General features: G+C 55.2%; 1 protein-coding gene across 10 annotated transcripts; it reads left to right on the top strand.

Annotated features, from left to right (window-relative positions):
* The first annotated feature begins 4,089 nt into the window (after positions 1-4,089).
* Positions 4,090-23,024, top strand: IL23R (interleukin 23 receptor). Of its 10 annotated transcripts, XM_065673078.1 has the most exons (17): positions 4,296-4,315; positions 4,519-4,741; positions 4,891-5,080; positions 6,274-6,721; positions 7,321-7,614; positions 9,601-9,724; positions 10,595-10,788; positions 11,047-11,192; positions 11,350-11,509; positions 12,363-12,445; positions 12,730-12,946; positions 15,053-15,250; positions 15,964-16,041; positions 18,568-18,630; positions 19,669-19,765; positions 20,944-21,034; positions 21,508-23,024. In XM_065673078.1, the coding sequence occupies exons 4-17, from the start codon at positions 6,535-6,537 to the stop codon at positions 22,126-22,128; spliced, it is 2,553 nt and encodes an 850-aa protein (XP_065529150.1). In that variant the 5' UTR covers positions 4,296-4,315; positions 4,519-4,741; positions 4,891-5,080; positions 6,274-6,534; the 3' UTR covers positions 22,129-23,024. The 10 variants fall into 10 exon arrangements, with proteins under 10 accessions (XP_065529152.1, XP_065529156.1, XP_065529155.1 ...); XM_065673082.1 differs by lacking the exon at positions 4,296-4,315 and having other exon boundaries at positions 4,358-4,741; positions 7,460-7,614; XM_065673083.1 differs by lacking the exons at positions 4,519-4,741; positions 4,891-5,080 and having other exon boundaries at positions 4,228-4,315; positions 6,627-6,721; positions 7,460-7,614.
* The last annotated feature ends 2,297 nt before the right edge of the window (positions 23,025-25,321 follow it).

Genomic DNA, 25,321 nt, shown 5'->3' with positions numbered 1-25,321 from the left:
GGCATTGCATAGGGGGCATGGCATTGCATGGGGGACATTGCATGGAGGGCATGGCGTAGGGGGCATGGCATTGCATGGGGGCATTGCATAGGGGGCATTGCATGGGGGGCATGGCATAGGGGGTCATCACACAGCAGTCGGGGTGAGGGGGAAGGCTTTGCACAGGGGCCTGGGGGAGGGCACTGCGCGGTGGGGGTCCCTGCAGGGACAAGGTGGCCCCCGCAAGGGGCACCCCGCTGTGCCGGGCGCAGGCCCGGCTGCACTGAGGCAGCCAGCGCCGAGCCGGGGGCTGCCCTCGGGTGACCCCGCGCGTTTGGCTCCGGCCTCTCCCTTCCAGAGGTGAAACCTGCCCCCGGGACGGGCTCCGTGGGAGGGAATTCCCGACCCGGGGCAGGTTGGAGGGGAGGCAGCAGCGCCCTGCGGGGTGCATGGGGCAGAGCGGCGGGGGGGCTCTGCTGCAGGGGAACGGCTTGAACCTGCCCGAGGGGAGACTGAGCTGAGCTCTTAGGCAGAAGCTCTTCCCTGTGAGGGTGCTGAGGCGCTGGCACAGGGTGCCCAGAGAAGCTGTGGCTGCCCCATCCCTGGCAGTGCTCAAGGCCAGGCTGGACACAGGGGCTTGGAGCAAGCTGCTCCAGTGGAAGGGGTCCCTGCCCATGGCACGGTTGGAACAAGATGATCTCCAAGATCCCTTTCAACCCAAACCATTCCATGATTCCACGAGCTAAAGTCGGATGGGCCCAGCCCAGCAGCCACAGCGCTCTGGAGGTAAAGTGGCTGCGGGTATTTGTTGCCCTTGGCCATGGTGCTGTTGGCAGAGGAAACATCCCCTTTTGGAAAACTTCCTATTCCCAATTATCTCCCTGCTCAACCAGACCTGCCCGGGCACAACCAACCCTCCAGCGTCGAATGGAGCATCAGCACCCCACGGCACGAGCTGCTGCTCGCCCCAGCACGTTCCCTCCCTGCCATTGCGGGCTGAAAGCAAAACCTCTGCCTGACCTTCCCTTTCCTTTTCCTAGCAAACCCCTCTCTTACCCCGTATCCCTGCTGCCACCCCACTCCCAGCAAAGGGGAGCAGGAGGAGCAGGGGCTGCTCCCAGCACGGCTCACACTGAGCTGCAGCAAGAACAGGGCGACTTTAAACCCCAGGAGCACCTTTCCCATACTGAGGATGCCCTTTGAGCCCGGCCAAGGACCACACTCAAAGGCTCTCTCCTTGGCACCACCTTCCTCATTCCTGCCCCAGGTCCTGTCCATCCTTATCAAGCTGCAGCGCGGGCTTGGACCGGGAGGTGTTTACTCCTCCAGCAGCACAGAGGAACCTGATCCTGCCCGGGCCCCAGCGCCAAGGGATTGACGCAAGCAGCCCCCATTCCCCAGCCTGCCCTTCCGCCAGCACATCCGTCCCCGCTGGCAGCGCTGGTGACCCCGCAGTGATTGGCAGAGCTGCTGGCACACGCGGAACCCCATCAGGGTGCGGGGAGCCCCCATGGGTGCAGCACCCTCGTCCCCCAGCAGCACCCACAGCGCAAACGTCACGACGGAGGGTTTAGGGTCAGACTTTTGGACCCTTTGGGTTTGGTTGGCAGCAGAAGATGCAGCTGCAGACGTGGTGAGAAGGAGACATGCCCAGTGCTTGTGATGGGCATACCCATGTCCCCTGCATCCCCCGTGCCAAGCACAACTCCGGGTATGACACAAGTGTTCACTTTGGCAGCAAATCCCGCCCTGGCCCGACCTTTCCTTCCTGCTAAACCAAGCCTGTGACTCAGTGCAGTGATTCCAGCATTCCCAGCCAGAGGCGAGCCCACCACGGATCACAAACGTTCCGTTAATCCCACTCAATCTCATTTGGCCACCGGCGCAGGCAGAGGGCTCCCCCGGTGCCAAACTGGCTGTGACCCCGGCGTGCTGTGCACATCCAAGGATGGGGAGGGATAAAACGGGTTCCATAGGCCGGGATGAGGCCGAGGGAAGGTCTCCGGGCGCAGAGGCGATGGCAGGATTTGGATCCGGTGCTGGTGCGGGGCCAGGGGCAGGCAGGTCTGTGCCGGCAGTGAGGAAGTGTCTGAGATGCAATCAGCTGCAGAGGCCCCACATTCCCCTGCCCATGTTCTCTGCTGCTTGGGTGCACCCCAGCATGTGGAAAGCTGGAAACAGGCTGGGAACATCCTGGATCCCAATGGAAACAGGCACTGAGCGGTGAAGGCACCCTCCTGGGGCGTGCTGGGAGAAGCCTGCCCTGCTGTGCTGTGCTGTGCCGTGTTGTACCATGCCAGCCTCCGGAAGGACTCTCCGTGGCAGCAAAATTCCCACCTTTGGATGCAGAACCATGGAAGCACTGTGCCAGCGCCTCAGCACCCTCACAGGGAAGAGCTTCTGCCTAAGAGCTCAGCTCAGTCTCCCCTCGGGCAGGTTCAAGCCATTCCCCTTGGCCTGGCCCTACAGGCCCTTGTCCCAAGCCCCTCTCCAGGTTTCCTGCAGCCCCTTCAGGCACTGGAGCTGCTCTCAGGTCTCCCCTTCAGGAGCCTTCTCTTCTCCAGGCTGACCCAGCCCAGCTCTCTCAGCCTGGCCCCAGGCTATGGGGAGGATCCGAGCAAATCGCCAAGTGCCCCAAGGGGAGCCGGATGCGGGATGGAGCTGGGGAAGCCGAGGCTTTCCCCTGCGTAACCTGCCCCGGAGGAAGGCCAAAGGACCCGGAATTTCCAAGGATGGGAAAGAGAAAGCCATGGGGAAGGGCCCCGCAGGAGCATTCCCACTGCTCCCCTCCTGCCCAAGGCCCGGCTGCATCGGGGCTCGGAGCCGCGGCTCCCTGTGGCCACTCAGGAAGTGATGAGGAGACACGAGTTTAACCGGCACCAGACAGAGCGGTGATGGGCTGGGACATAGGGGAACCAGCAGCATGGGGGGGTTGCGACACCCCTTCTGGGAAAAGGCTGGGGCTGCATGGGTGCTGGGGAGCTGCTGCAACGCTCCGTGGCTGGAGGCACGCGGCAGCACACCCAGATGTGCTGTGCTGGCTCCAGATGTGCTGTACCAGCACTAAATGGGCCGTGCCAGCTCCAGATGTGCCACCTGGCTCCAGATGCCTGCACCCCGACTGCCCTGGCTCCAGATGTGCTATCTGAGCCAGATGTGCTCACCCTTGGCGCCGCCCCAGCTCCAGATGTGCAGCCCCGCAGTGCCACCCTGGATCCAGATGACATAACCTGGCTTGCACGTGCTTGCTCCAGGCCCAGATGTGCAGCCCTGGCCCCAGATGTGTGCCCCACAGGGTTTCAGCCCCAGCCCCAGCAGCCCTGCAGAGGGGCTGGGATTCCCCTGGGGCCCTCCTTGGCTCAGTCCCCTCCATGCCAGGACCCCCGAGCCACAGCAAAGCCCAACCCCTCTGCCTCCCAAAACGGGTTTTTGAGCGATCCATACAAATCCTTTCCTGACAAAAGGCATTAAACACATCCATAGCACAAAGAATTCCCACTGACCCCCTGCCCATCTTGCTCGCGGTGCGTACCGCTCTACATACGGATGGGTTATGTATGTTACTGTAATGGTCCCAGCGTACGGCGAGGCTCCGCTGCCATGGTGGTAGCAGATGGATGCTCTTGCTTTCACCCACCCTTTGCTTCCACAACATGAAACCCCCATGGATCATTCCAGACCCAGAGCAGCTCAGGTCTGAGGCAGGGTGGGGGGGAGTCTGCCTTGCCGAGGGAGGGGGAATTAAGCCCCCCAGTGTTTCCCCCTCTGAGGGCAGAGGCGGGTGAGCAGTGTGGTATTTCCTGTGGTTGCAGCACTCTAATGAGGTTAACACTTACTGAGGTTAACTCTTCAACCGACATGAAAGAGGAAGCCGCAGGCCCTGCAGCGGGGCTGGTTTGGGAGCAGGGGGTCCATCAGCACCCCCTTAGGACCAGCACAAGCAGAGGGGGTGACAACAACCTCAGCCCTTAAGGAGGCTCTCGTTGTGTGCTCCTGGGATTAGCAGAAACGCGTTCTTTTACTGGTGGGGCTCCCCAGAACCCCTTCACTGAGCTCCTGCCACCTTGTGCTCCTTGACTCCATCCTAAATCCACTTGGGATGGACTTCACTTTGCCGGGGTGGCTCCAGATTCTCTGCACACCGAAGGAGCAAGGGAAGCCCTCCCCCCGGGGCTCCTCTTCAGGGGATGCTGGGTTTCCCCATGGACTGACTCACCCTGGAAACTCTCAGCTTCTCTATCTAGGTCAGGCTCGCACTTGCTGATGCTGCTCGCAGCGCTCGGCAGCCCCAGCCACAGGCAGAGGGGCCCGGCAGCACATCCTGAGCGCTGGCAAGGTAAGAACCCCCCTTCCCTGCTCTTCCCAGCTTCCAGCCTGCTCCTACCTGGATTTAAAGCCCCAAAGCCCCGCTCTGTGTGTGTCAGCTGCTGCTTGTGTGTCTCAGCCGTGTCCGACACCCGCTGCCAGCGAAGCCTTCGCACGGTTCGGGCTTGCACAGGCAGGGCCAGCTCTTTCCTTCTGCAGTTTGCATTTCTTCAGCACCAATGTACAAGGAGCCTCTAACAGAGGCGAGATCGGGCTGTCACCTCTGCGACAAGGGGAACCGTCTCGTTCCACCTGGCTTTGGAGCTTGCACGTGCCTCCAGACTGGAATACAACCACACGTGTGAGCAATCCCAGGGGAGGCAGAGCTGCAATCCCATCCCAGGGCTGGCAGTGGGGCAGATTTGCTCTATTTTCAGCTCTTTCCATACAGCACAAGGTTGGATTTGATGCTTTCCCCCCCCCCCCCCCCCCCCCCATTTGTTCTAACTTGCACGTTTGCAAGCAACTGAGAGGCCCTTCAAGCTCTTTTAGTGGGTCAGGTAATAGGAAAGCGCTTGAAATTTGACTCATTCATGAATACTTCAGCAGCCCTTAAACCAAATGGGGTCAGCTCGCAGAGCAGAGAAGCGCAGCAGCACTCGCTGGCGTCAGGAGCCTGGTTTGGGTTGAACAAGAGCATTTGGGAGCCGTTGCAGCTGGTTTGACTCCGGCTCGGTGCGTTCCTCAAGGGAAAACTTGCTGTTCGCAGCATCAGATTGCGCAGGGGCTATTGCTGGTGTGTATCTCTCGTTCTGGTCTATAGCTCTAGTCCTTTCTAGTCTCTGTCTCTAGTGTGAGGTATCCCAGCCCCCCGGCCCAGAGGGCTGGAGCTGGATGATCTTCGGGTCCTTTCCAACCCAAACCGTCTATGATTTTAGTTATTGACGGCTTAAAAAGAAAACTATGGAAGCCCTATGGAAGGCTTGGCTCTGATTTCAGCTCCAGGAGCTGCGTCCTTGCACCCCACTGGTCTGTGCTGTGGCTGCCGCAAAGCCATTGAGCCCCATAACCTGTGCCCTGAGCCCCACAGGGCTGGGCTTCCCCTTTGAGGGGGTTTCGCCTTGTTGGGTGACTCCAAAGAGGCTGCGGAGGGAGGCGAAGGGAGCAGGGAATAATTCAGGCGGGATGTGGGGTGGAAGTGTGGCTTCTTGGGAGAGGGGGGAATTCCTTGCCTGGGGTTCTGGAATCAGCCACGGCTGGGCTGCGGCAGGAGCTGCCACAGCAAAGGGGTGGCAGAGATGATGTGGGAATGGGGAAAGCTCCTGTTCCACAAAACCGTGTCCGGGGAGCTCTGAGCAGCTCCAGGGCTGCAGACTGCAGGGAAACCCCTCAGCGCTGCCGGCCCCTTGTGTGGTCACCTTAAAGTGCCTTTTCTTGTGTTTAACTGTGGAAATGGGGAGTTCCACACCTTCAGTGTAGGCCCATTGCCTCCCGTCCTGTCCCTGGGCTCCACCGACAGGAGCCTGGCTCCCTCACCTCTGCTCCCCCATCAGACACCTGCATAAGTGTGATGGGGAACGGCTGAGGGACCTGGGGGGTTCAGATGGAGAAGAGAAGGCTCAGGGGGGACCTGATGGCTCCCTACAAGTGCCTGACAGGAGGATGGAGCCAGGAGGGGCTGGGCTCTGCTCCCAAGGAACAAGGGATGGGACAAGAGGAACCGGCCTCAAGCTGCCCCAGGGCAGGTTTAGATGGAGCTGAGGAACAATTCCTGCCCCAGAGGGTGCTCAGGCATTGGAACAGGCTGCCCAGGGCAGGGCTGCAGGCACCGGCCCTGCAAGTGCTCACACAGCGTGGAGACGAGGCCTCAGTGCCATGGGGCAGGGGTGGCCTTGGCAGGGCTGGGAATGGTTGGAGTGGATGAGCTTAAAGGGCTTTTCCAACCTGGTTGGTTCCAGGATACTTCCTTGCATCTTTCTCCCTGCCCAGGACTACCAAGGACCGCAGGAATGTGCTTCTGCGAGAGCAGAAGTGAAGGACTGCGGGAATTTCCCGGATAGGAAAGCTAAGAGGAACACCACTGGAGATGGGGAAAGGGGCCTCGGGGCTGCTCCCCGGGGCAGACACTGGGTTACTCAGTTCCTGAGTGCCCACGGGCTCATTCCCCACACTCCTACTGTGAGCACAGCCCTGCCTGACCCCAGAGCCCCAGGGAAATCCTTGCCACGCATCCCCATTCCCACCTCCGGGATGGCCCCTGCATACCCCAGGGTGCGGGCAGACGCGGCTGCACGGGGCAGCGGTGTTCCTGCTGCGACAGCTCCCACCTTGCCTCCCTCCAGACTATGCCACGTGCGGGCAGTGACCACAGCCCAGGCCATGGCGGGGTCCAGCAAGGCTTTGGCACTGCACATCCTGCTCTGCTGCCTGTGTGCAGGTAAGGGGCATCACCCCCACTGACCACTGATCAAACACCATGGACCTGCAGGGAACTGCAGTGGGAGAAGGAAAAGGATGGGGCTACAGCTATGGGGTTTGGGGAGCGCTTTGTTAGCACTGCAGGGAGCTCCCACTGCACCCTTTTCTTCCCACTCACATCCTTGGAGTGGGGTCACATCCAGCTGCAACATGGTTCTGCCTTTGCACAGATAGAGCCAGAGCACACTAGTTCCGGGAAGGCAAAAGGAGCCGGATACGGTGCAGAGCTCTCATCTGATAGCGAGGAGCAGCGCAGGGGCTGCTGCTCTAATCTCAGGGGATCAGAGATCTCGAGACAACAGGTTATTTCCCTGCAGTCACTTAACGTTAGAGCAGAACCAGCGCTGGTGAAAGGAGGGGTTGGTGAGCAGGGGGAGGAGTCAGGGGGTGCTGGGTTGTGCTGAAAGCAAAGGGGTTTATCCCCACCCCGGGGGGGGGGCAAAGGGACAGACCCCACTGCGGGTCCTGCCGGGCTGCTGCCCGCATCCCAGCAGAGCAGCCCATGAGCATCCCCTGCTCCCACCCAGAGCTGCCCTGACTCAGCTGATGCTGGTGCAGGGGTTGCCAACATCAGGTGCTCGGGACACGTCTGGATCGAGCCCTCGCCGGTGGTGCGGATGGGCACCAACATCTCCATCAACTGCATCTCCACCCTCGGCTGCCCCTGGGCCAAGTTCCGCATCTTCTTCAACTACAGCCACTCTGAAGGGACCCCGGCCCCCCTCAACAGCAGCAGCGTCCAGCTCCGGCTGCAGGACTTCCGGATGCCCTTTGGGAGCGTGACCTGCTTCGCCCGATGCCCCAACACCAACATGTACCAGCTCGTGTGCGGCACCACCGTCCTGGCCGGCTGTGAGTACCCCTGGCTGTAGGGATCCGAGGAACCAAGGAATGGTTTGGGTTGGAAGGGAACTAAACTCACCCAGCTCCAACCCCTGCCATGGGCAGGGACGCCTTCCACTGGAGCAGCTTGCTCCAAGCCCCTGTGTCCAACCTGGCCTTGAGCACTGCCAGGGATGGGGCAGCCACAGCTTCTCTGGGCACCCTGTGCCAGCGCCTCAGCACCCTCACAGGGAAGAGCTTCTGCCTAAGAGCTCAGCTCAGTCTCCCCTCGGGCAGGTTCAAGCCATTCCCCTTGGCCTGGCCCTACAGGCCCTTGTCCCAAGCCCCTCTCCAGGTTCCCTGCAGCCCCTTTAGGCACTGGAGCTGCTCTCAGGTCTCCCCTTCAGGAGCCTTCTCTTCTCCAGGCTGCCCCAGCCCAGCTCTCTCAGCCTGGCTCCAGAGCAGAGCTGCTCCAGCCCTCGCAGCATCATAGAATCATAGAATGGTTTGGGTTGGAAAGGACCTCAAGATCATCCAGTTCCAACCCCCCTGCCATGGACAGGGACACCTCACACTAAACCATCCCACCCAAGGCTTCATCCAACCTGGCCTTGAACACCGCCAGGGATGGAGCACTCACAACCTCCCTGGGCAACCCATTCCAGTGCCTCACCACCCTCACAGTAAAGAACTTCCTCCTTAGATCCAATCTAAACTTCCCCTGTTTCAGTTTTAACCCGTTACCCCTTGTCCTGTCACTGCAGTCCCTGACGAAGAGTCCCTCCCCAGCATCCCTATAGGCCCCCTTCAGGTACTGGAAGGCTGCTCTGAGGTCCCCACGCAGCCTTCTCTTCTCCAGGCTGAACAGCCCCAACTTCCTCAGCCTGTCTTCATACGGGAGGTGCTCCAGCCTCTGATCATCCTCGTGGCCTCCTCTGGACTTGTTCCAGCAGTTCCATGTCCTTTTTATGTTGAGGACACCAGAACTGCACACAATGCTCCAGGTGAGGTCTCACAAGAGCAGAGTAGAGGGGCAGGATCACCTCCTTCGCCCTGCTGGTCACACTCCTTTTGATGCAGCCCAGGATACGGTTGGGTTTCTGGGCTGCGAGCGCACACTGAAGCCGGCTCATGTTCATTTTCTCATTGACCAGCACCCCCAAGTCCTTCTCTGCAGGGCCGCTCTGAATCTCTTCTCTGCCCAGTCTGTAGCTGTGCCTGGGATTGCTCTGACCCAGGTGTAGGACCTTGCACTTGTCGTGGTTGAACTCCATAAGGTTGGCATCAGCCCACCTCACAAGCGTGTCAAGGTCCCTCTGGATGGCATCCCTTCCCTCCAGCGTATCAACCGGAGCACACAGCTTGGTGTCATCGGCAAACTTGCTGAGGGCGCACTCAATCCCACTGTCCATGTCAGCGATGAAGATGTTGAACAAGACCGGTCCCAACACCGATCCCTGAGGGACACCACTCGTTACCGGTCTCCAGCCGGACATGGAGCCATTGACCACAACTCTTTGTGTGCGGCCATCCAGCCAGTTCTTTATCCACCAAGGGGTCCATCCATCAAATTGATATCTCTCCAATTTAGAGAGAAGGATGTGGTGTGGGACAGTGTCAAACGCTTTGCACAAGTCCAGGTAGATGACATCAACTGCTTTACCCTTGTCCATCAGTTCTGTAGCCCCATCATAGAAGGCCACCAAATTGGTCAGGCAGGATCTGCCCTTAGTGAAGCCATGCTGGCTGTCACCAAGCACCTTGTTGTTTTTCATGTGCCTTAGCATGCCTTCCAGGAGAATGTGCTCCAAGGTTTTGCCAGGCACAGAGGTGAGACTGACTGGTCTGTAATCCCTGTGGCCTCCTCTGGCCTCTCTCCAACAGCTCCACGTCCCTCTTGTGCTGCTGCCTCAGAGCTGCTCACAGCTCTGCGGCCTTTGTGAAGCTGCCAGCCCTGAGGAAGCTGCAGCACCAGTCGGGGCTTTCCACACTCTTTGCCTGACTTTGTCTCCACAGACCCTCCGGACCCCCCCAGCAACCTGACCTGCGCCATCCACGAGCGCTCGGAACACATGGCATGCACATGGGATACAGGGCAGACAACCCACCTGCCCACCCAGTACACCCTCCACCTGCGCAGGTAATTCCCTCGGGATGGAAGCACCGGGAGGGAGCCGGGAGGGAGCCCATGGGATGGAGACAGGACCAGGAGGGAGGGCAGTAACCGGCGGAGCCGGCACATGGCGCTGCGGTCCCCCCCAGACGTGGGTGACGCCGGCGCTGCTCCGCTGCTGGCACCCGTGCCCTACTTTACACTTCCTAAAGCTCGCGTCCTGCCGGTGCCCCGCTTGCAGACCTCTCGTTAAACCGCGGGTTAGATCCGGCTGGGTGGACTCCGCGTGCTCAGCGCCGTGGGCACTGCCTCGTGTCGGAGCGCATCACAGCAACGCGTCTGAGCTGGTCGGAGTCCTTCCGAGCCTCAGGGGGTGCAGAGGGTGCAGCCGTGCGTGCACCTTGCACCGCCCAAGCCCCGAAACTGAAACTCCAGCCGGGTGCAAAGACGGAACCCGAAGCAGCCGCGCTCTGCGCCGCAGCCCTTCCTACCCAGCCGGGGCTGCTTTCTGCCGCCGAAGCCCCGGTGACACAAGACTGGCAGGCTCCCAAAGCCAGCCTGACTCAGTTGGTAAAGCAAAGGCACTAAATCCCGTCGTACGCAGGCTTTGTGAAGGGAAGTGATTAACCACCTGCCTGAGTCTGCCTGGGCTCGGACTGAGCTGTGCAGAGAGGGCTGAGAATGCTCTCTTCCAGCAGTGATGCTGCCAACACAGATGCTCCACAGACAGGTCAAGAACTGAGGGCACCACTTTCTAGTTCACCTTAGGAGTGACAGACACTGGCTTTGGAGATGACTGCGCCCCAGTCACAAGCTGCAACCTATAGAGAGCTGTAGCTGCTTTTCCAACGGGTGCATGCTGCTGGAAGGGTTCTGACCACGTTGTCTTCTTCTCAGAGCGGGGGCAGCAGTGACAGAGGATGCTAAGGAGGAGGACAATAATGAAGAGGAGGAGAAGGTCTTCCCTGCGGGCTCACTGGTACCACTGAGCACACTGCATGGTGGGAACCACTACTCGGCATGGGTGCAGGCCAGCAACGTGCTGGGTGCTGCCCGCTCAGCCCCTCAGCACCTCAACCTGCAGGAGCTCGGTATGTCCATCCCCATCCCTCTGCCCCTCCATCCTGAGCTGCTCTGTGTGCTGGGCTCTGCATGGCCACAGACACTGCCCCGAGACACCACTTTCGGGACACCAAGGGAAGGTTGAAACAGGATGAGCTTTAAGCTCCCTTCCAACACAAACCGTTCCATGCTTCCATTACCTGCATGAGCACTGCAGCTCACATGAGGGACATGCCCCCCATGGCATGCCAGCCCCCCAGCCCATGCTTTCTCTTCTCTCCCCGCAGTGATCCCCACTCTGCCCCTGGTCACCGGTGCAGAGACAACAGAGACCTCAGCTCCCCTCACCACCATCCACTGGAAGAGGCAGACACTGCTGGAGAGCGTGCGCTGTGAGGAGCGGCACAAAGCCAGGGGCAGCGCAGCGTGGCATGTGAGAGCCTGGGACCCCCGCCTCCCATGGGCACGGCTGCCCGTTAGGGCACGCACCAGTGCTGGGCACCCACAGGCCATGGGAGCATCTGGCCTCATTCAAAGCCCACCCCTCTGCTTCAGCACCGCCAGCCATGGGCACGCTGCTTCCCTTGCAGGTGGAGGTGTGGGACAGCACGGCCCAGCACGGGTCCCGCTCACAGCACAGCCTGCACAGTGACACCCAGTACGTGTTCCAGGTCCGGTGCCGGCTCCGCACTGCCGACAGCCCCTGGAGCGCCTGGAGCTCCCCCTTCCTCTACACCACCCCCGAGGCAGGTAAGCTCAGCCTCAGCACTGCGTTATCCAAGCAGCCAGCAGCTCCATGGGATGCTCTGTGGGATCCTGGCCATGGAATGGGAGCCAGTACATCCCTGGAGACACTGCTGGCACGTACCAGGCATGATGCTGTGGTCCAGGACTGCCGCCACATCACCATCCCCACACTGCAGCTGAGGGATGAGCACTGTCACATGCTGGCAGCTCATCTCATGCCCTCCAAGCACTCCCGGCCCTGTGGCATGCTGCAGGTCATGGTGATTTAGGCAGATTCCTGAGGCTGCTGCAGTATGGTAGGAACAGAAGAGAAACCAGACTGGCTTTGCAAGCACAGGGCTTTCCATACAGAGAGAGGGATGGGATCTGCTTATCCATCTTTGGCAGCTTTCTTGCTCCCCAGCAGCAGGGAGCACCTCTTGCCCTAGATGGAAAATCCACATCATCCAAGGTGTCCCACCAGCCACAAATTCCCATTGTCTTGGGTCGACCTCCACCCTTTGCATCCTGGTTACTAACACCAGGATGAGCTTAGACGCTCAGATACCTCAGCCTGCAGCAACAGAGACACCCAGCGAGGGATGCCCTCACGTCCTGGTTACAGTGAGGAACCTGGAGACAAGCTTGCCCTAAAAAAGCATCGCTCACTGCTGTTTGTAGTCTGGGTCACTTCCTCACCACAGCGGCAGAGCTGTGCAGCAAGGAGACTGCTGCTGGGCTCCCAACCTGCGTCCCTGCTGCTGCTGGGCTCCATCACCATCCACGTAGGAACCAGCCCTGCATGGAGGCACCAGCCAAGTGGATGGGAGCCCCAGCTCATTGCCCTGGGGTTGCTCATCCCACACTTCTCCTGCAGCCCCCACTGCAGCTCCCGAGGTCTGGCGGCGCCTGGGCCCTGCGTTCCGGAACGGCAGCCACGAGGTGACGGTCTTGATCAAGGTAAGGTCTGGCTTCGGCAGCGGCAGTGAAGTTGTGCGTGCTTTGCTCCTCCCCTTGGGAGAACGCCCGCCGAGAGGCGGCAGAAGGCAATGCCCTTCCTGAAGAGCCCTGTGACCAAAGAGACGAGAACAGGAGACCCCAGCGTGTCCTTTGGGGCAAAATCTCCCCAGCCTTGCAAACCCCATCCATGCTGCCCAGCCAAGGGGGTGTCTGTCCTGCACGGGGGTGTCTCAGTGCTGGACCCCACACCCGTCCCCACGGACTGTCTGTCTCACCTTTCACAGCCCCTGGCACCCCAGGATGCCCGCGGGAGGATCCTGGGCTATTCCGTGACCGCTGAGATCCCTGAGGGAATGGTGCTGCTCTGCAACACCTCCAGCACGGGGTGCAGCGTCCTGGTGCCCCCGGGAGCCCGCACGCTCCGTGTCACCGCTCACAACTCCAAGGGGGCTTCCAGCCCCGCCAACATCACCCTCACCCAGGGCAGCAACAGCCAGGAAGGTAGGATCCAACTCACACTGACCGCAGCCTTAACTGAGATGGGCTTTTGTCGGCATGGGAGGGGAGCTTGTGCATGCATGGCTTGGGAGCTGCCCTCTTCAACAGGGCCTGCAGGGCCAGGCCAAGGGCAATGGCTTGAACCTGCCTGAGGGGAGACTGAGCTGAGCTCTTAGGCAGAAGCTCTTCCCTGTGAGGGTGCTGAGGCGCTGGCACAGGGTGCCCAGAGAAGCTGTGGCTGCCCCATCCCTGGCAGTGCTCAAGGCCAGGTTGGACACAGGGGCTTGGAGCAAGCTGCTCCAGTGGAAGGGGTCCCTGCCCGGGGCAGGGGTTGGAGCTGGAGGAGCTTTAAGGTCCCTTCCAACACAAACCAGGCTGGGATTCTATGAAAGCAAGGGGAAAAGCCCCGGCAGAGCTCTGCCTGCTCTGCTGAGGAACACATCATCCTCCAGGCAAAGCCAGCATTCCCTGGAGATGGAGATGCTCCACAGTCATGTACCTCAGCCCTTGGCCTCTGAAGGCTGCAGCAACAAGCTTAAGCATGAGTTAATCCTGCTTGTGTTGGCTGGCAGGGATGTGCTGTGCATCGGCTGAGTGCAAATCAGCTCCTCTGCCAGGGACACAGTCCCTGCTGTGAGCTGGGTCCTTGCAAGCACAAAGGGAGGGGACAAAACCAACCCTTCCTGGCCACTTCCCTGCACCACAGGCTGTGGTTTTCCCCACAACCATCACTTTCTTATTTGTGAAAACTGACTCTTTCAATGAGCAGCTGGGGGGAAAGCCCCATTCAAACTGAGGACAAATCCGTTACTAAAAAGAGACCAGGGAGGAAGAAGGTGGAAAACCCACTCTAATCTCTCCTACTTATCAGAATCATAGCCCTTCTTGTAAGAAATGACAAGTAAAGCATTTCACAAGAGGCACGACAAAGTGAAGGTGTGTTTTTGTGATACCTGTATGTGAGCACATACACATACATACCCTAAACGAGATAGCAGGGCTTGTTTAAAGAGCTTTAAGCTAGATTTGAAGGGGGAAAGGGATAAAACCAGTCTCACTAGAGATAAGCCTGGGGCAGCACGCTGATGTTGGAGGGACAGAGGCCAGCAGGTCCTTCAGTCTGCCATCTCAGTGGAGGCAGAGGATGGAGATGCGTACACCAGCAAAGATGCCAGGGTTCCTGATGTGTTAGAAAACATGAAAGGGTCTAAGAACAGTCATGTAGGAGTTAGGGCTTCTCCCTCCAAAAGGGTGGTGGGACCAACAGCCTCACTGAAGGCCAGGTTGGATGGGCCTTGAGCAAGCTGCTCTAGTGGAAGGTGTCCCTGCCCATGGCAGGGGTTGGAACTGGGTGAGCTTTAAGGTCCTTTCTGACCCAAACCATTCCATGATCTACACTGATGGACACAGCATGGGTAACAAATGAAGGAGGAGCTGGAAGCCATTGTGCAGAGGGAGAACAACGATGACATAGTTGCCATCATGGAGACATGGTGGGATGACCGGCACAAGTGGAGTGCTGCAGTGGATGGCTGTAAACTCCTCAGAAGGGACACACAAAAGAAGAGGCAGTGGGATAAGGGAATGTTTTGATTGTCTACAGCTTAATGCTGGTGTCAATAGGATTGGGTGTTTATGGGTACGAATCGGGGGGAAGGACAACAGAGCAGATATCATGGTGGGATTCTGTTCTAGACCACTAATGTGGGTGAAGAGGCGGATGAAGTAGTCTATAAGCACAATCACTAGTTCTTACTCTTGTGGGGAACTTCAACTTACCAGACGTCTGTTGGAAATGCAATACAGCAGAAACAGGTTGGGAGGTTCATGGAGCGTGTGCAAGAGAACTTCCCAACACAAACAGGGAAGGAACCAGCTTGGGAAGGCACCCGCTGGGCCTGTTGGTTGTGAACAGAGAAGGGCTTGTGGGCGATGTGATGGTTGGAGGCTGTCTTGGGCAGAACAATCACAAAGTGGTAGAGGCTCCCTCTTCAGTCCTGAAACACCACCCTGCAAGACTCATTTTGCCTGTGCTTAGCTGACCCTTCCATTCTCTTGCTCTTCCAAGGGGAGGTTGGGATACAGACCCCTTTCCGTCTCTCTCCACAGAGTTCCCGGCACCAGTGGCTGTGGAGGTCAAGCCTGAGAACCAGAGCAAGGTCTCGGTGGCCTGGCAGCCCCCCAGCCACAGCAGGAGCTCCCCTCTGTGGTTCATTGTGGAATGGGTTTCCACCACCCCATACAGCCCCAAGGAGCAGTACTTCTGGAAGAAAGTCCCGTACCAGGAAACACACACAGACATCCAAGGTAGGATATTCCAAGAGTCTCGTTGCTGTTTGGTGCAGCTCATCAGGGCGTTATTATAAAGCCAAACTACGTTAAAGGCAGAGCTTCATTTGCTATTGAGCCCCTCTCCATGGGTTTTGGGGAGTGGAACCATGAAGAGCCCTTAGGGAGAAAGGGGGAATGAAGCAATAGGAGACGTGAGGACAGCCAGGAGGATTTGGACCTCCAGATGAAGGTTACAGGGAAAGAGACTGAAGTGAGAAGTGAGCTGGCAGGCAGGGAAGCCACACCAGACCTGTGGAGGCCTCTCCAAGCACAGGAGATGCACCTATTTCAAGGACGCAGAGATGCACTAAGACTTGCTGTAGCACCTCTCCTCCCCACCGTGCGCAGAGGGACAAGCCTGCAGGTCCTTACCAACACAGCCTGAGCCCAACAACACAAGCATCTCAGGACCCATCCCACCCCATTCCTGTATCCCACATTAATCCTGATGTTTATTGGGTTTGGGGGGTCCTTCTTAGCTGGTTACATGATGAAGCTTTTGCTCTTCCACTTGTGTTTTGGGGGACACCTCACACAATGGCTATTCCCAGGAGACGGAAGACTCAGAGCTGGGCATCCCCCCACACCTCCATCTACTTTCACCATGCAACAACAAGCCCTCGAACAAGCCTAGAGCTTCCACAGCAGCTTGCAGCCACATTTTAAAGGTAAATCTTGCTTCTTTCCAGCAGAGGCAGGAGGTCGCATTGATGTGTCTGTATACGCAGTCTACCCCGATGGTGTCAGCAAAGCCAGCTCCAGCCAAGGTAAGCCTGGCTGGGCAGAGAAGCTGCTGCTTGCTGCAATGGGGCTGCCGAGCTCAGCCTGCTGCTTCCTTCCTGATGCTCCCACAGTCTGCTGGCTTTGTGGAATTACTTAGGGTTTAGGCATGAAATGGAAACCCACCTCATTGACCAGAGGAAAGCAGGACTCTGGGTGGAAGCCTCTTGGTTGCAGGGCATGAAAACAGAGGCTTTTAATCAATGCATCTGCATGAAAGCCTTCTCTAGCTGATCTTTGCTCCTGTGCACAGATCTAACACATGAGAACCACACTCATTCCACAAGATACACCATTCTCCCTTTCTGTGGCAGAAAAGATGAGGTTGCTGCTTTAAACATTGACAATGAAGCATTACAGATAAACCAAAATACACAGAACAACTTTTATAGAGACCAAATGGCCAAGCTGCAGGCTACTATTCCTTATCTGGAGTGGGAAGAAGGTGGCCTTCCTTTCTGGAAGCTCTTTTAGAGAAGAGCATGGACCAGTTCACAAAGGAAGGCGAGGACTGTCATCACCTCCAGCACTGCATGGGTTGGCTTTGGGTGTCCTTAAGAGCAGGGCACACCAGGTCCCTGAGCTGTTCCACCCTGCTGCCGGTCCTCACCCCAGATAACCCATGCACAGCTCAGCATCTGAGCACTGAGGACACCTCCCAGCACCACTGTACCTGCTCCATGGATGCCACGGCACAGGCAAAACGTTTATGGGTGCTGCATACAGCGTTCGGTGGTGGCTGGGCAGGTCCATAGGGATAAGGAAGCCACAAAGTCAGATCAAGGTTTAGCTCTCCAGAGCTCTTCCAGCATATCCTAGAAAGGGAGTGGGGACCCAGGGATGAGCTTATATAGAGCCCCGGGCAGGGGTTGGTAGAGGTCCCAGGTGAGTCCCATTCAGCCCTGTTAGCACCCTGCATCCCCTGACAGAGCCGGCAGTAGCTGCAGGCGTCGGTAGCACCTGAGGAGGTCACCAGTTCCCCATCCCTGCTGCGCTGCTGCTTTAGATGGGTTCTTTGAAGCTGCCCAGATGCTTTCCCTGTGCCAAACCAGCTCCGTGTTTGCGGTCAGCACCCCCCGTGGCTTTGAGAGGGGCACGTATTCCATTTTTCACCCCAAATAGGAGCAAATATTCCTGACCGGTTCATCCCAGGCTGCTCATGGCTGTTAGCCCTAGCTCTTAGGTGTTGCCTATTAGGGCTCTGCCCAGAGAATGGGGAAGAGCCAGGTGTCAGAAGCAGGATGCTCTAGCCTTAGCACTAACAATGGCTTAGAAATGTGTTAATTGCTTAATAAAATAGAGACTTCATCCTTAGCACAGACTCCTTTAACGAAGCTTGGGGGTTCAGGTGCGAAAGTACCAATAAGGGGCAGCAGTGAAGCTCTTGTCTGTGGCTAGGTTTGCCTTCAAAGCACACAGAGTGAAGTCCTCCAGCTTGACCCCACAGGCTGAAACCCATTCTTCACCCCATTCAGATGAGCCTGTCAATCACCAGGAAGGCATTACTATAATCATATTATTGCTCATTTATACACGGTCAGTGTGCCAGTGACACAGAACTGCTGAATTCCCAGGCGGCAGAGCATGTATTCCTTCACTTTCCTTCCACAATCCCATATATCTGAGAGATGTTTTGCAGCATCTGCAGCGCACTCCAGCTGGGTGGACTTGTAATGGAGACACTGCTTATGGGAGTGATATACTGAACTCCGGGAGCTCTGCTAGGAACTGTGTGTGTGCTTCAGATGCACAGAATCAGAGGCAACAACTTTCCTGGGATTTTTCTTCCCCTTAGAGAGGAAAAAATTGCATTTGGCCTTGGGTTTGTGTTGGTGCTTGTTAAGGAGAAGAGATCATGGAATCCCAGCCTGGTTTGTGTTGGAACAGACCTTAAAGCTCATGCAGTTCCAACCCCTGCCACGGGCAGGGACCCCTTCCACTGGAGCAGCTTGCTCCAAGCCCCTGTGTCCAACCTGGCCTTGAGCACTGCCAGGGATGGGGCAGCCACAGCTTCCCTGGGCACCCTGTGCCAGGGTCTCAGATCCCAAGGGAATTGCTGAACTTAGCCATGAAGAAAGCTTATTTTAGCAAAAAGACACTTCTTGCTCTTTAGCTGCAGATCATCCCTCACTGCACAGCCCATCACACAGCCAGGTACTATCAGAAATTCAGCCCCGTGGTATTCAGGCACTTTGGGAAATCATCTGTAGGTGCTCATGAAGAATGATGTGCAATTCCTCAGGAAGATGGAATTCTTGTTTCAGGTGCTGAGGGGAGTGATGTGTGTGGAAGATGTTTAGTAGTTGGTGTTATGCATTCATCAGCATCTCGTTGAATTGGATCCATGAGCAACAGGACATCATGTAGAGTCCAGCCAGAGCTGAAGTTTTTAATGACTTTAGGGGCTTTATTTTTCTCATTATTAACTTTTCTAAATAAGATTAACAAAACAAAAGTAAGCCACAGCTTCTCTGTCATCCCATAGATGAAGGCATTTTCTTTCTCTCCCTAAGTCCTCCCAGAAGACCAGCTCCTGGAGAGCACCTACAGCAGCACCTACAGCGAGCTCTCCCATGGTAAGAGCACAGTAGCTCAGGCTGGGTAAGCCGGACCTTTCCCCTTGACCAGAAGTGGAAGTTTTAGCCTGAGCAGCACCTGCAGCACCTGGTGATGGGGAAGAGAAAGCTCCCTTGCGCTTCGGAGAGGTTAGGGCCACCAAAGCAGCTTTTTACTTGATGGGGACATGAGACACATGCAGTGCTCTCAGGAATGGATTGCACCCACATAGTGTGTGCCTTCAGTTTTGCTTCCTAATGAGACTTACACTACACTGTACATTACAAGTAGGAGATAAGAGAACAAGGAAATACAAGATAATGTTATGTAGCACAACAGCAACAGGCTGTTTCAATCTTGCACTTTGAACTAGAGACTCATTTAAGCATCTCCCATCCACTTTTCTAACTTTGGTTATGCTCTGGTGTGCACATCTTCTGCTGAAGGTTCCGTTCTGATCTGCTGCATTACTTAAACCAAAAGCAAAACCAATGACAGCTGAGGAATTCACTTCCACATTTCTGGAAGGTCAGGCTGGGTAGGAAATGGTTAAACACAGTGACCACACTTCTTAGTATCAGTTGAGTGACCTCCTGCCATGAGCACAAAGATGCTCTGGTCACAGTTTTGCCTTTGCTTCCTTAACTGAGGAACGAAGGGGCAAGAGAAATGCTGGAGGCTGTCTTAGCAAAGATCTGCCCTTTATAGAATCATAGAACAGTTAGGGTTGGAAAGGACCTTAAGATCATCCAGTTCCAACCCCCCTGCCATGGGCAGGGACACCTCACACTAAACCAGGTCACCCAAGGCTCTGTCCAACCTGGCCTTGAACACTGCCAGGGATGGAGCACTCACAACCTCCCTGGGCAACCCATTCCAGTGCCTCACCACCCTCACAGGAAAGAATTTCCTCCTTAGATCCAATCTAAACTTCCCCTGTTTCAGTTTTAACCTGTTACCCCTTGTCCTGTCACTACAGTCCCTGATGAAGAGTCCATGCCCAGACATCATGGCAATGGGGCAATGGACTGACTTGTTTCCTCTCTATCCTGTTTCAGATGATGACATTGGACTTTTCCTGGGACTGGGCATCAGCGTGGTCATATTATCGGTTGTTTTTGTAACCCTGATGGTTAAAAAATCAGCCAGAAAAAGGTATGACTTTGACCTCCAGTTTCTGTTCCTTATCTCCAACTCATGCTTGTGTTCCAGAGTATTTGACAGCCGCCTACAGAAACCAGTCCTTTTCACTGCAGCCTGCTCTTTCTGAGGGCAAGTCCACCCAATGGCCAGATTGCTGTATGAAGAGACATCTGTGTGCTCTGTAGCGAGTCAGGGACCAACACAGAGTTAAAGTCATTCCTCTGTAAAGGCCGGCCTGAGGGACATGTGATATTTTTATAGAGATATGAGGGCAGGGGTAGGAAAAGAGAGGAAAACCATAATCTCCAGTGGTAAGTTTTATCCTAGGATTAAAGCATATCCCAGTCTTGGCAAAGGAGGGGATGCTGAAGGCAGAGATTGAAGACTGGAGCATCTGGAAAACTCAACAGAGAGGATCTTAACACTGTTTTTTAACCGCTGTTCCCTGGGCACCCTCACAAACCAGTGCTCATCTATCCGAGGTTGCCCTTTAACTGGAATGGGGATGTCCAGGGGTCCAGGCGCTGCTGTCCCTGCCACAGACCCATGGGAATGGGAGACCTCTATGGCACATGGCGCTGGACAGACCTTCCCAACCAAACATGAAAGACGGGAGAGGAGAGCTGGGGGTGGAGGGTGTTGAAGAGCTGCCTCTTTCGGTTCCTGAGCCCAGCCTCACTCTTCTGCTCGCTGTCATTGTGAAACACGGGCATTCCGGCAGCAACAGGGGCTGTTTCCCAGCACCAAGGCATGCAAAGAGCAGTGAAATTCAAGTCTCTTGCCAATGGTTTTCATTTCTGCTGCAGCTTTGGCTGCAGGAAAATCAGCTTTCATCAGTGCTGCGCGTTTGCTTTCACCAGCTCCAGGCATGCATCTCCTCTGGTTCAATGCTCGGTCCTCCTCCCATCGACCCTCAGAATAACAACATTTTCACATGCAGAGAAGTTTTACGTCAAGGATTTACCTGCAGTCATTTAACTTCCAGGCTTGCACCACCATGGATCTAATCTGGGGGGGTAAAAGGTTGAAAGATGCAGAGCTAGCATTCAAATGGAGCTTGCAGGCTATCCTTAAAGAATGGATGCACTTTGTGTGCCTCTCCTACTGAGGGACATTTCATCCTGCATGAAGAACAAGTGACTAATAGCACAGACTAACACCTTGGGGTTTATCTGTTCCTTTTGGTACAGAATTCATGCCCTGGTTGTGTCAATCCTGCCAAAATGGCTCTTTGAAGACATCCCTCACATGGAAAACAGCAACATGGTGAAGCTGCTCCAGGTAATGGCACCGTGAGCTCCCAGCTTTGCTTCGCTTGTCTCCCCTTAGATTAAAGCTTGCTCCAGAGCTCTGAGAAACAAGGGTGGGGAAAGCACTGAGCTGCAATGGACCAGGAACTGATCAGGAATCTCCTACCCAGGCAGTTGCAAAGTGCATGGGAGCCCAGCTTAGCTGAGGCCTTTAAACCTTGCCTTAATGTACTCTTTACTGCATGTAGTGTATTGACCACAGTGGATGCGAGCTGCCTTGAAGAGCATGCAGAAGCATAGAGACGGGCACAGCTGCTCCCTGTCTTCTTTCATCCACCTCACTGCAGTCTCATTCGCAGGGGAGATTGAATGAGAGAGGTTGGAAGGAAGACTGGATGCAGACACCAAGTCGTTGCCCCATTTCCTCCTTGGGATGCTCTACTGATAGCTCTCCTGTTGGTAATACCCGCCAGTTTGTTACTACCCCGATCATTTCCCTTGCAGGAAAACAGTGATTTCCTGAGGAACAGCTTCCATGAGCCGTTCGTGGACACCAGTGACCCCACAGTTATGGAAGTAGAGGAGGTGCCAGCACATGAGGTGTACAAGAACATGGTCACCAGAAGGAATCCCAGCAGAGAGAGCCCCAAGGATGGGGAGCACAAGGAGAGCAGTGTGCCTGCTACCACTGTGCCCTTCGAGCACATCAGTGATTACAAACCTCAGGTGTCCGATGGGAATGCGCTGGGATACGTAGCAGCCAATATTTACCAAACACAGCCCCCAGCATCCCTCCCGGAACCGGAGACAAACCTCTTCTTCAGAGACTACACGAGCCCCTTTCCCCACGTGTGGGACGGGGAGGGAGGGGGACCCCACGTCTGCCTGCTGGAGAAGATCAACCTCGTCTTGAACAGCAGCCAGAGCGGGCAAAGCCACACGTTCGGCTCAACCCAGGCGGGATGTGGCTCGCTCCTGGACAACCAGTGGGGACACACTGCGGCCAGTGAGGTTCAAGAGCAAATGCTGGTCCCCGATGAGCTGCTCTCCTGCCTGCGAGCCATGAATGGGCGGTCGGTGGATATACAAACCTGCTTCCCACAGAACATGGGAAGATTATTTTGAGAGAAGGTGCAGCTCTGTTTAAAACCCCCCAAAGCAATGAGCATGGCACTTGTCAGCCTCAGAGACTGCAAACAGCAGTCATAGAATGGTTTGGGTTGGAAGGGACCTTAAAGCTCATCCAGCTCCAACCCCTGCCACGGGCAGGGACCCCTTCCACTGGAGCAGCTTGCTCCAAGCCCCTGTGTCCAACCTGGCCTTGAGCACTGCCAGGGATGGGGCAGAACCTCCAGATCTGAAATTCTCGTGGGTGCTGGAATGTTTCGGCCAGTAAATCACAATCTTCAGCTTACCTCATTTTGCCACAAGCATAAACCCCATAAAACTTGGATTCCCATAAGAACTGAAATACAAACCAGGTGACTGCTGCAGGGTGCAAAATGCTTCGATTACTATTCAAAACCATTCTCTTGTTAAATCATAGAAGAGGCTTGGGTTGGAATATTTGGAGTATTTCATCCCTGGAGCTGATTGCACTTCAGATGGATAAAACCATCCCTTAGACATCCTGATGGAAACGTATGGAATATCTTGGGATCACTCCAAATGAAGCAACACTACACTGAGGACAATTTATATATCATACAGCACACACGGGTACCAAGAACATGGAATCTTTTCCTAACTCAATTTCATTTTCCCTCCCATTAACTAACAATCCACACATCAGGTAAGAACAAGCCTCCATCATCTGCCAGGCTGATTTTAAATCCCTTGGAATTAGTCACTGGACAGATTCTCCACTATGGGCCAGGGATTTATCATCGCACAGCAGCTTGTCAGCGCATCAGCCTTGCTGTGTAAAGCACAACGTGACACGGTGAAATAGCATTTATTAAGCACATGGGTTTGGATCTTCTGACACCCAGAAAATGAAATACAGGGTTCTCCTCAACCGATATATCTATAACCTATCTAGAGTTACCCACTTTCTTACCATGAAATCACTTTTTTGCAGTGGAACTGCTACATCTGGATATTAGAATCTTCCCTTCAGTTTTTGTTAGGCACTCTATGTGTTTCTCTAACTGCTGTTGCCCAAATGGGTTTCTTGTGTTGTCTACCCCTGGATACCTTCAAACCAGCGCTGTTGAGCACTGCACTTGTTTCCTCCTAGCAACCCAAGAGATCTGTTGCTCACATTTACAGGGTAGTAGCTACCTGGAAAGACTTCTTTAGAAGCAGCAAACTGTTTCTGAGCCAGAGATGTGACTTTTACGTGTAACTGAGTCTAAAATTAGTGAGTGCTGCCTGTGCAGGAAGGAAACCGTAAGAGAACAGCCGCGGGCTGGCGGCAGCTCAGACGCGAGGTGGGGAAGGTATTTTTTCTATGTCCACATCCTGAGGCTCGCGCTGCCTCTGTCATCTCAACTACCAAACCCTGCGGGTGAAAATGCTCCTCTGGGCACGAGAGCAGCTTGCTCCAAGCCCCTGTGTCCAACCTGGCCTTGAGCACTGCCAGGGATGGGGCAGCCACAGCTTCTCTGGGCACCCTGTGCCAGCGCCTCAGCACCCTCACAGGGAAGAGCTTCTGCCTAAGAGCTCAGCTCAGTCTCCCCTCCGGCAGGTTCAAGCCATTCCCCTTGGCCTGTCCCTAAAGGCCCTTGCAAATTCTAACATACAATACATCTCCCCCTCTCCCTCCATTCTAACCCGTTTGGACAGTGCTTGTATCTGATTGCGTCTTTTGAACCATCTGACAATGTGCTAAATGATCTGACAGGGTGGTTGGAACTTAATGGTCTTTAAGGTCCCTTCTAACCTGAACCACCCTATGAGTCTACCCGTGATGCTCACCTCTGGCAATGAATGCATTGGTGAATAAATTGACAGCAGGAATTTTGGTAACAATCCAATACCCCTTCATGTCTTCACTTCCAGATTCTTACTTCTCAGCTCTATTCTTTTGCTCTGCTGTTTGTCTTCACCTTCTTTACCCTTGGAAAGCATTTTGTATCTCTCTTGTGTCTTCTTTCCACCAAGTGCAGTATTTAGGGGTGCAAAACCAGCATCCAGAGTGACAGGGATTGAACTATTGGCGAGCAAGTCCAACACCGAGATCCTCATAGTGAGCAACCCTCGGATATACGGATGGCCTGGTGCTTTGAGTCAAATCAAGATGCTGCTCTCAGCACATCTATTGTAACACCTCAGCATTTACTCCCTCCCTCAACTATTACATACTAAGTCTTGATGTGGATATTTTCTGAACCTTTTCCTAGGTTTGGTTATCTTGTTGGTGGCCATATCTTGTGCTAGCTGATTTCCACAGGTTATTTATCACTTTGCAATGAATTTTGTGGGTTGTTCAGCTTCATTGCAATGTGGGGTTATGCATATTGGAGGCACATAAAGGAAGTATATGCTGAGTAATGTCACTACCCACAGAGAGCACCAACAAGTGTTGATCTCTTATGCAACCCTCACCCAACCTGCACGATATTGCGAAGTCATCTGTGTTATCTGCATGGCATTATTTTGTGACAGGACATTTTCTTTCTGTGCTGAATGAGTAACACAGAGAAAGCAGCTGCAGTCGAAGCTGCAGATAGACCTTTTTATATAAATGGAAGGAGAGAACAAATGAACGAGTAAAAGATTGGGTGTAGTCTCTTCAGAGCTTCAGCAGGCTCAGAACAGCAGACCCATCCCCTGCCTGTTCTTATCTCCATCCTATCACACCAGTAAAGGGCGTACCAAGTGTGAACTTGTGAACTTGTTGGGGCACAAGCCCTGAGCTCAGCACTAGGAGTTACCAACAGCGCTGGTGCAGAGCAGCCAGAGACACTCCCTTTGGCACATGGTCATCACCCTTCTTCAAACAGCACGCTTCAAAATTAGTTAAATTAAATGCATAATAAAGAAACAACGAATAAACTTCATGCAGCATAATTCAGGCATTAAACGTATGGAGTCATGGAATCCCAGACTGGTTTGTGTTGGAAGGGACATGGAAGCTCATCCAGCTCCAACCCCTGCCATGGGCTGGGACACCTTCCACTGAAGCAGCTTGCTCCCAGGCCTCAGTATCCATCGATAGCTACAATTACATGCAATCAATATGCAAAACTATGCATCAATAGCTACAATTTTAAACCATTTCTACTGCTGCTCTGCCACCATTGCCTTGGTTCCGGCAGGACGACACAGCACTCATTCTGGTTTAGTGAGTGAAGCCCAGGAGAGGTGGGTTTTA

This window comes from Lathamus discolor, chromosome 3 (assembly GCF_037157495.1).
Source record: "Lathamus discolor isolate bLatDis1 chromosome 3, bLatDis1.hap1, whole genome shotgun sequence".
In the NCBI taxonomy this organism is placed as follows: domain Eukaryota; kingdom Metazoa; phylum Chordata; class Aves; order Psittaciformes; family Psittacidae; genus Lathamus; species Lathamus discolor.
The sequence above is the reverse complement of the archived record's forward strand: the minus strand, read 5'-3'. Positions and strand labels throughout refer to the sequence as shown.

What these genes read in the sequence shown, in the direction of transcription:
- IL23R (XM_065673075.1), top strand. Translation starts at nt 6,160, where the DNA reads ATGGGGCAGGGGTGGCCTTGGCAGGGCTGGGAATGGTTGGAGTGGATG. An exon ending in GCTCTGCTGCCTGTGTGCAG is followed by an intron (nt 6,722 to 7,320) that starts GTAAGGGGCATC and finishes ATGCTGGTGCAG; the next exon opens with GGGTTGCCAACATCAGGTGC. An exon ending in AACACACACAGACATCCAAG is followed by an intron (nt 15,251 to 15,963) that starts GTAGGATATTCC and finishes GCTTCTTTCCAG; the next exon opens with CAGAGGCAGGAGGTCGCATT.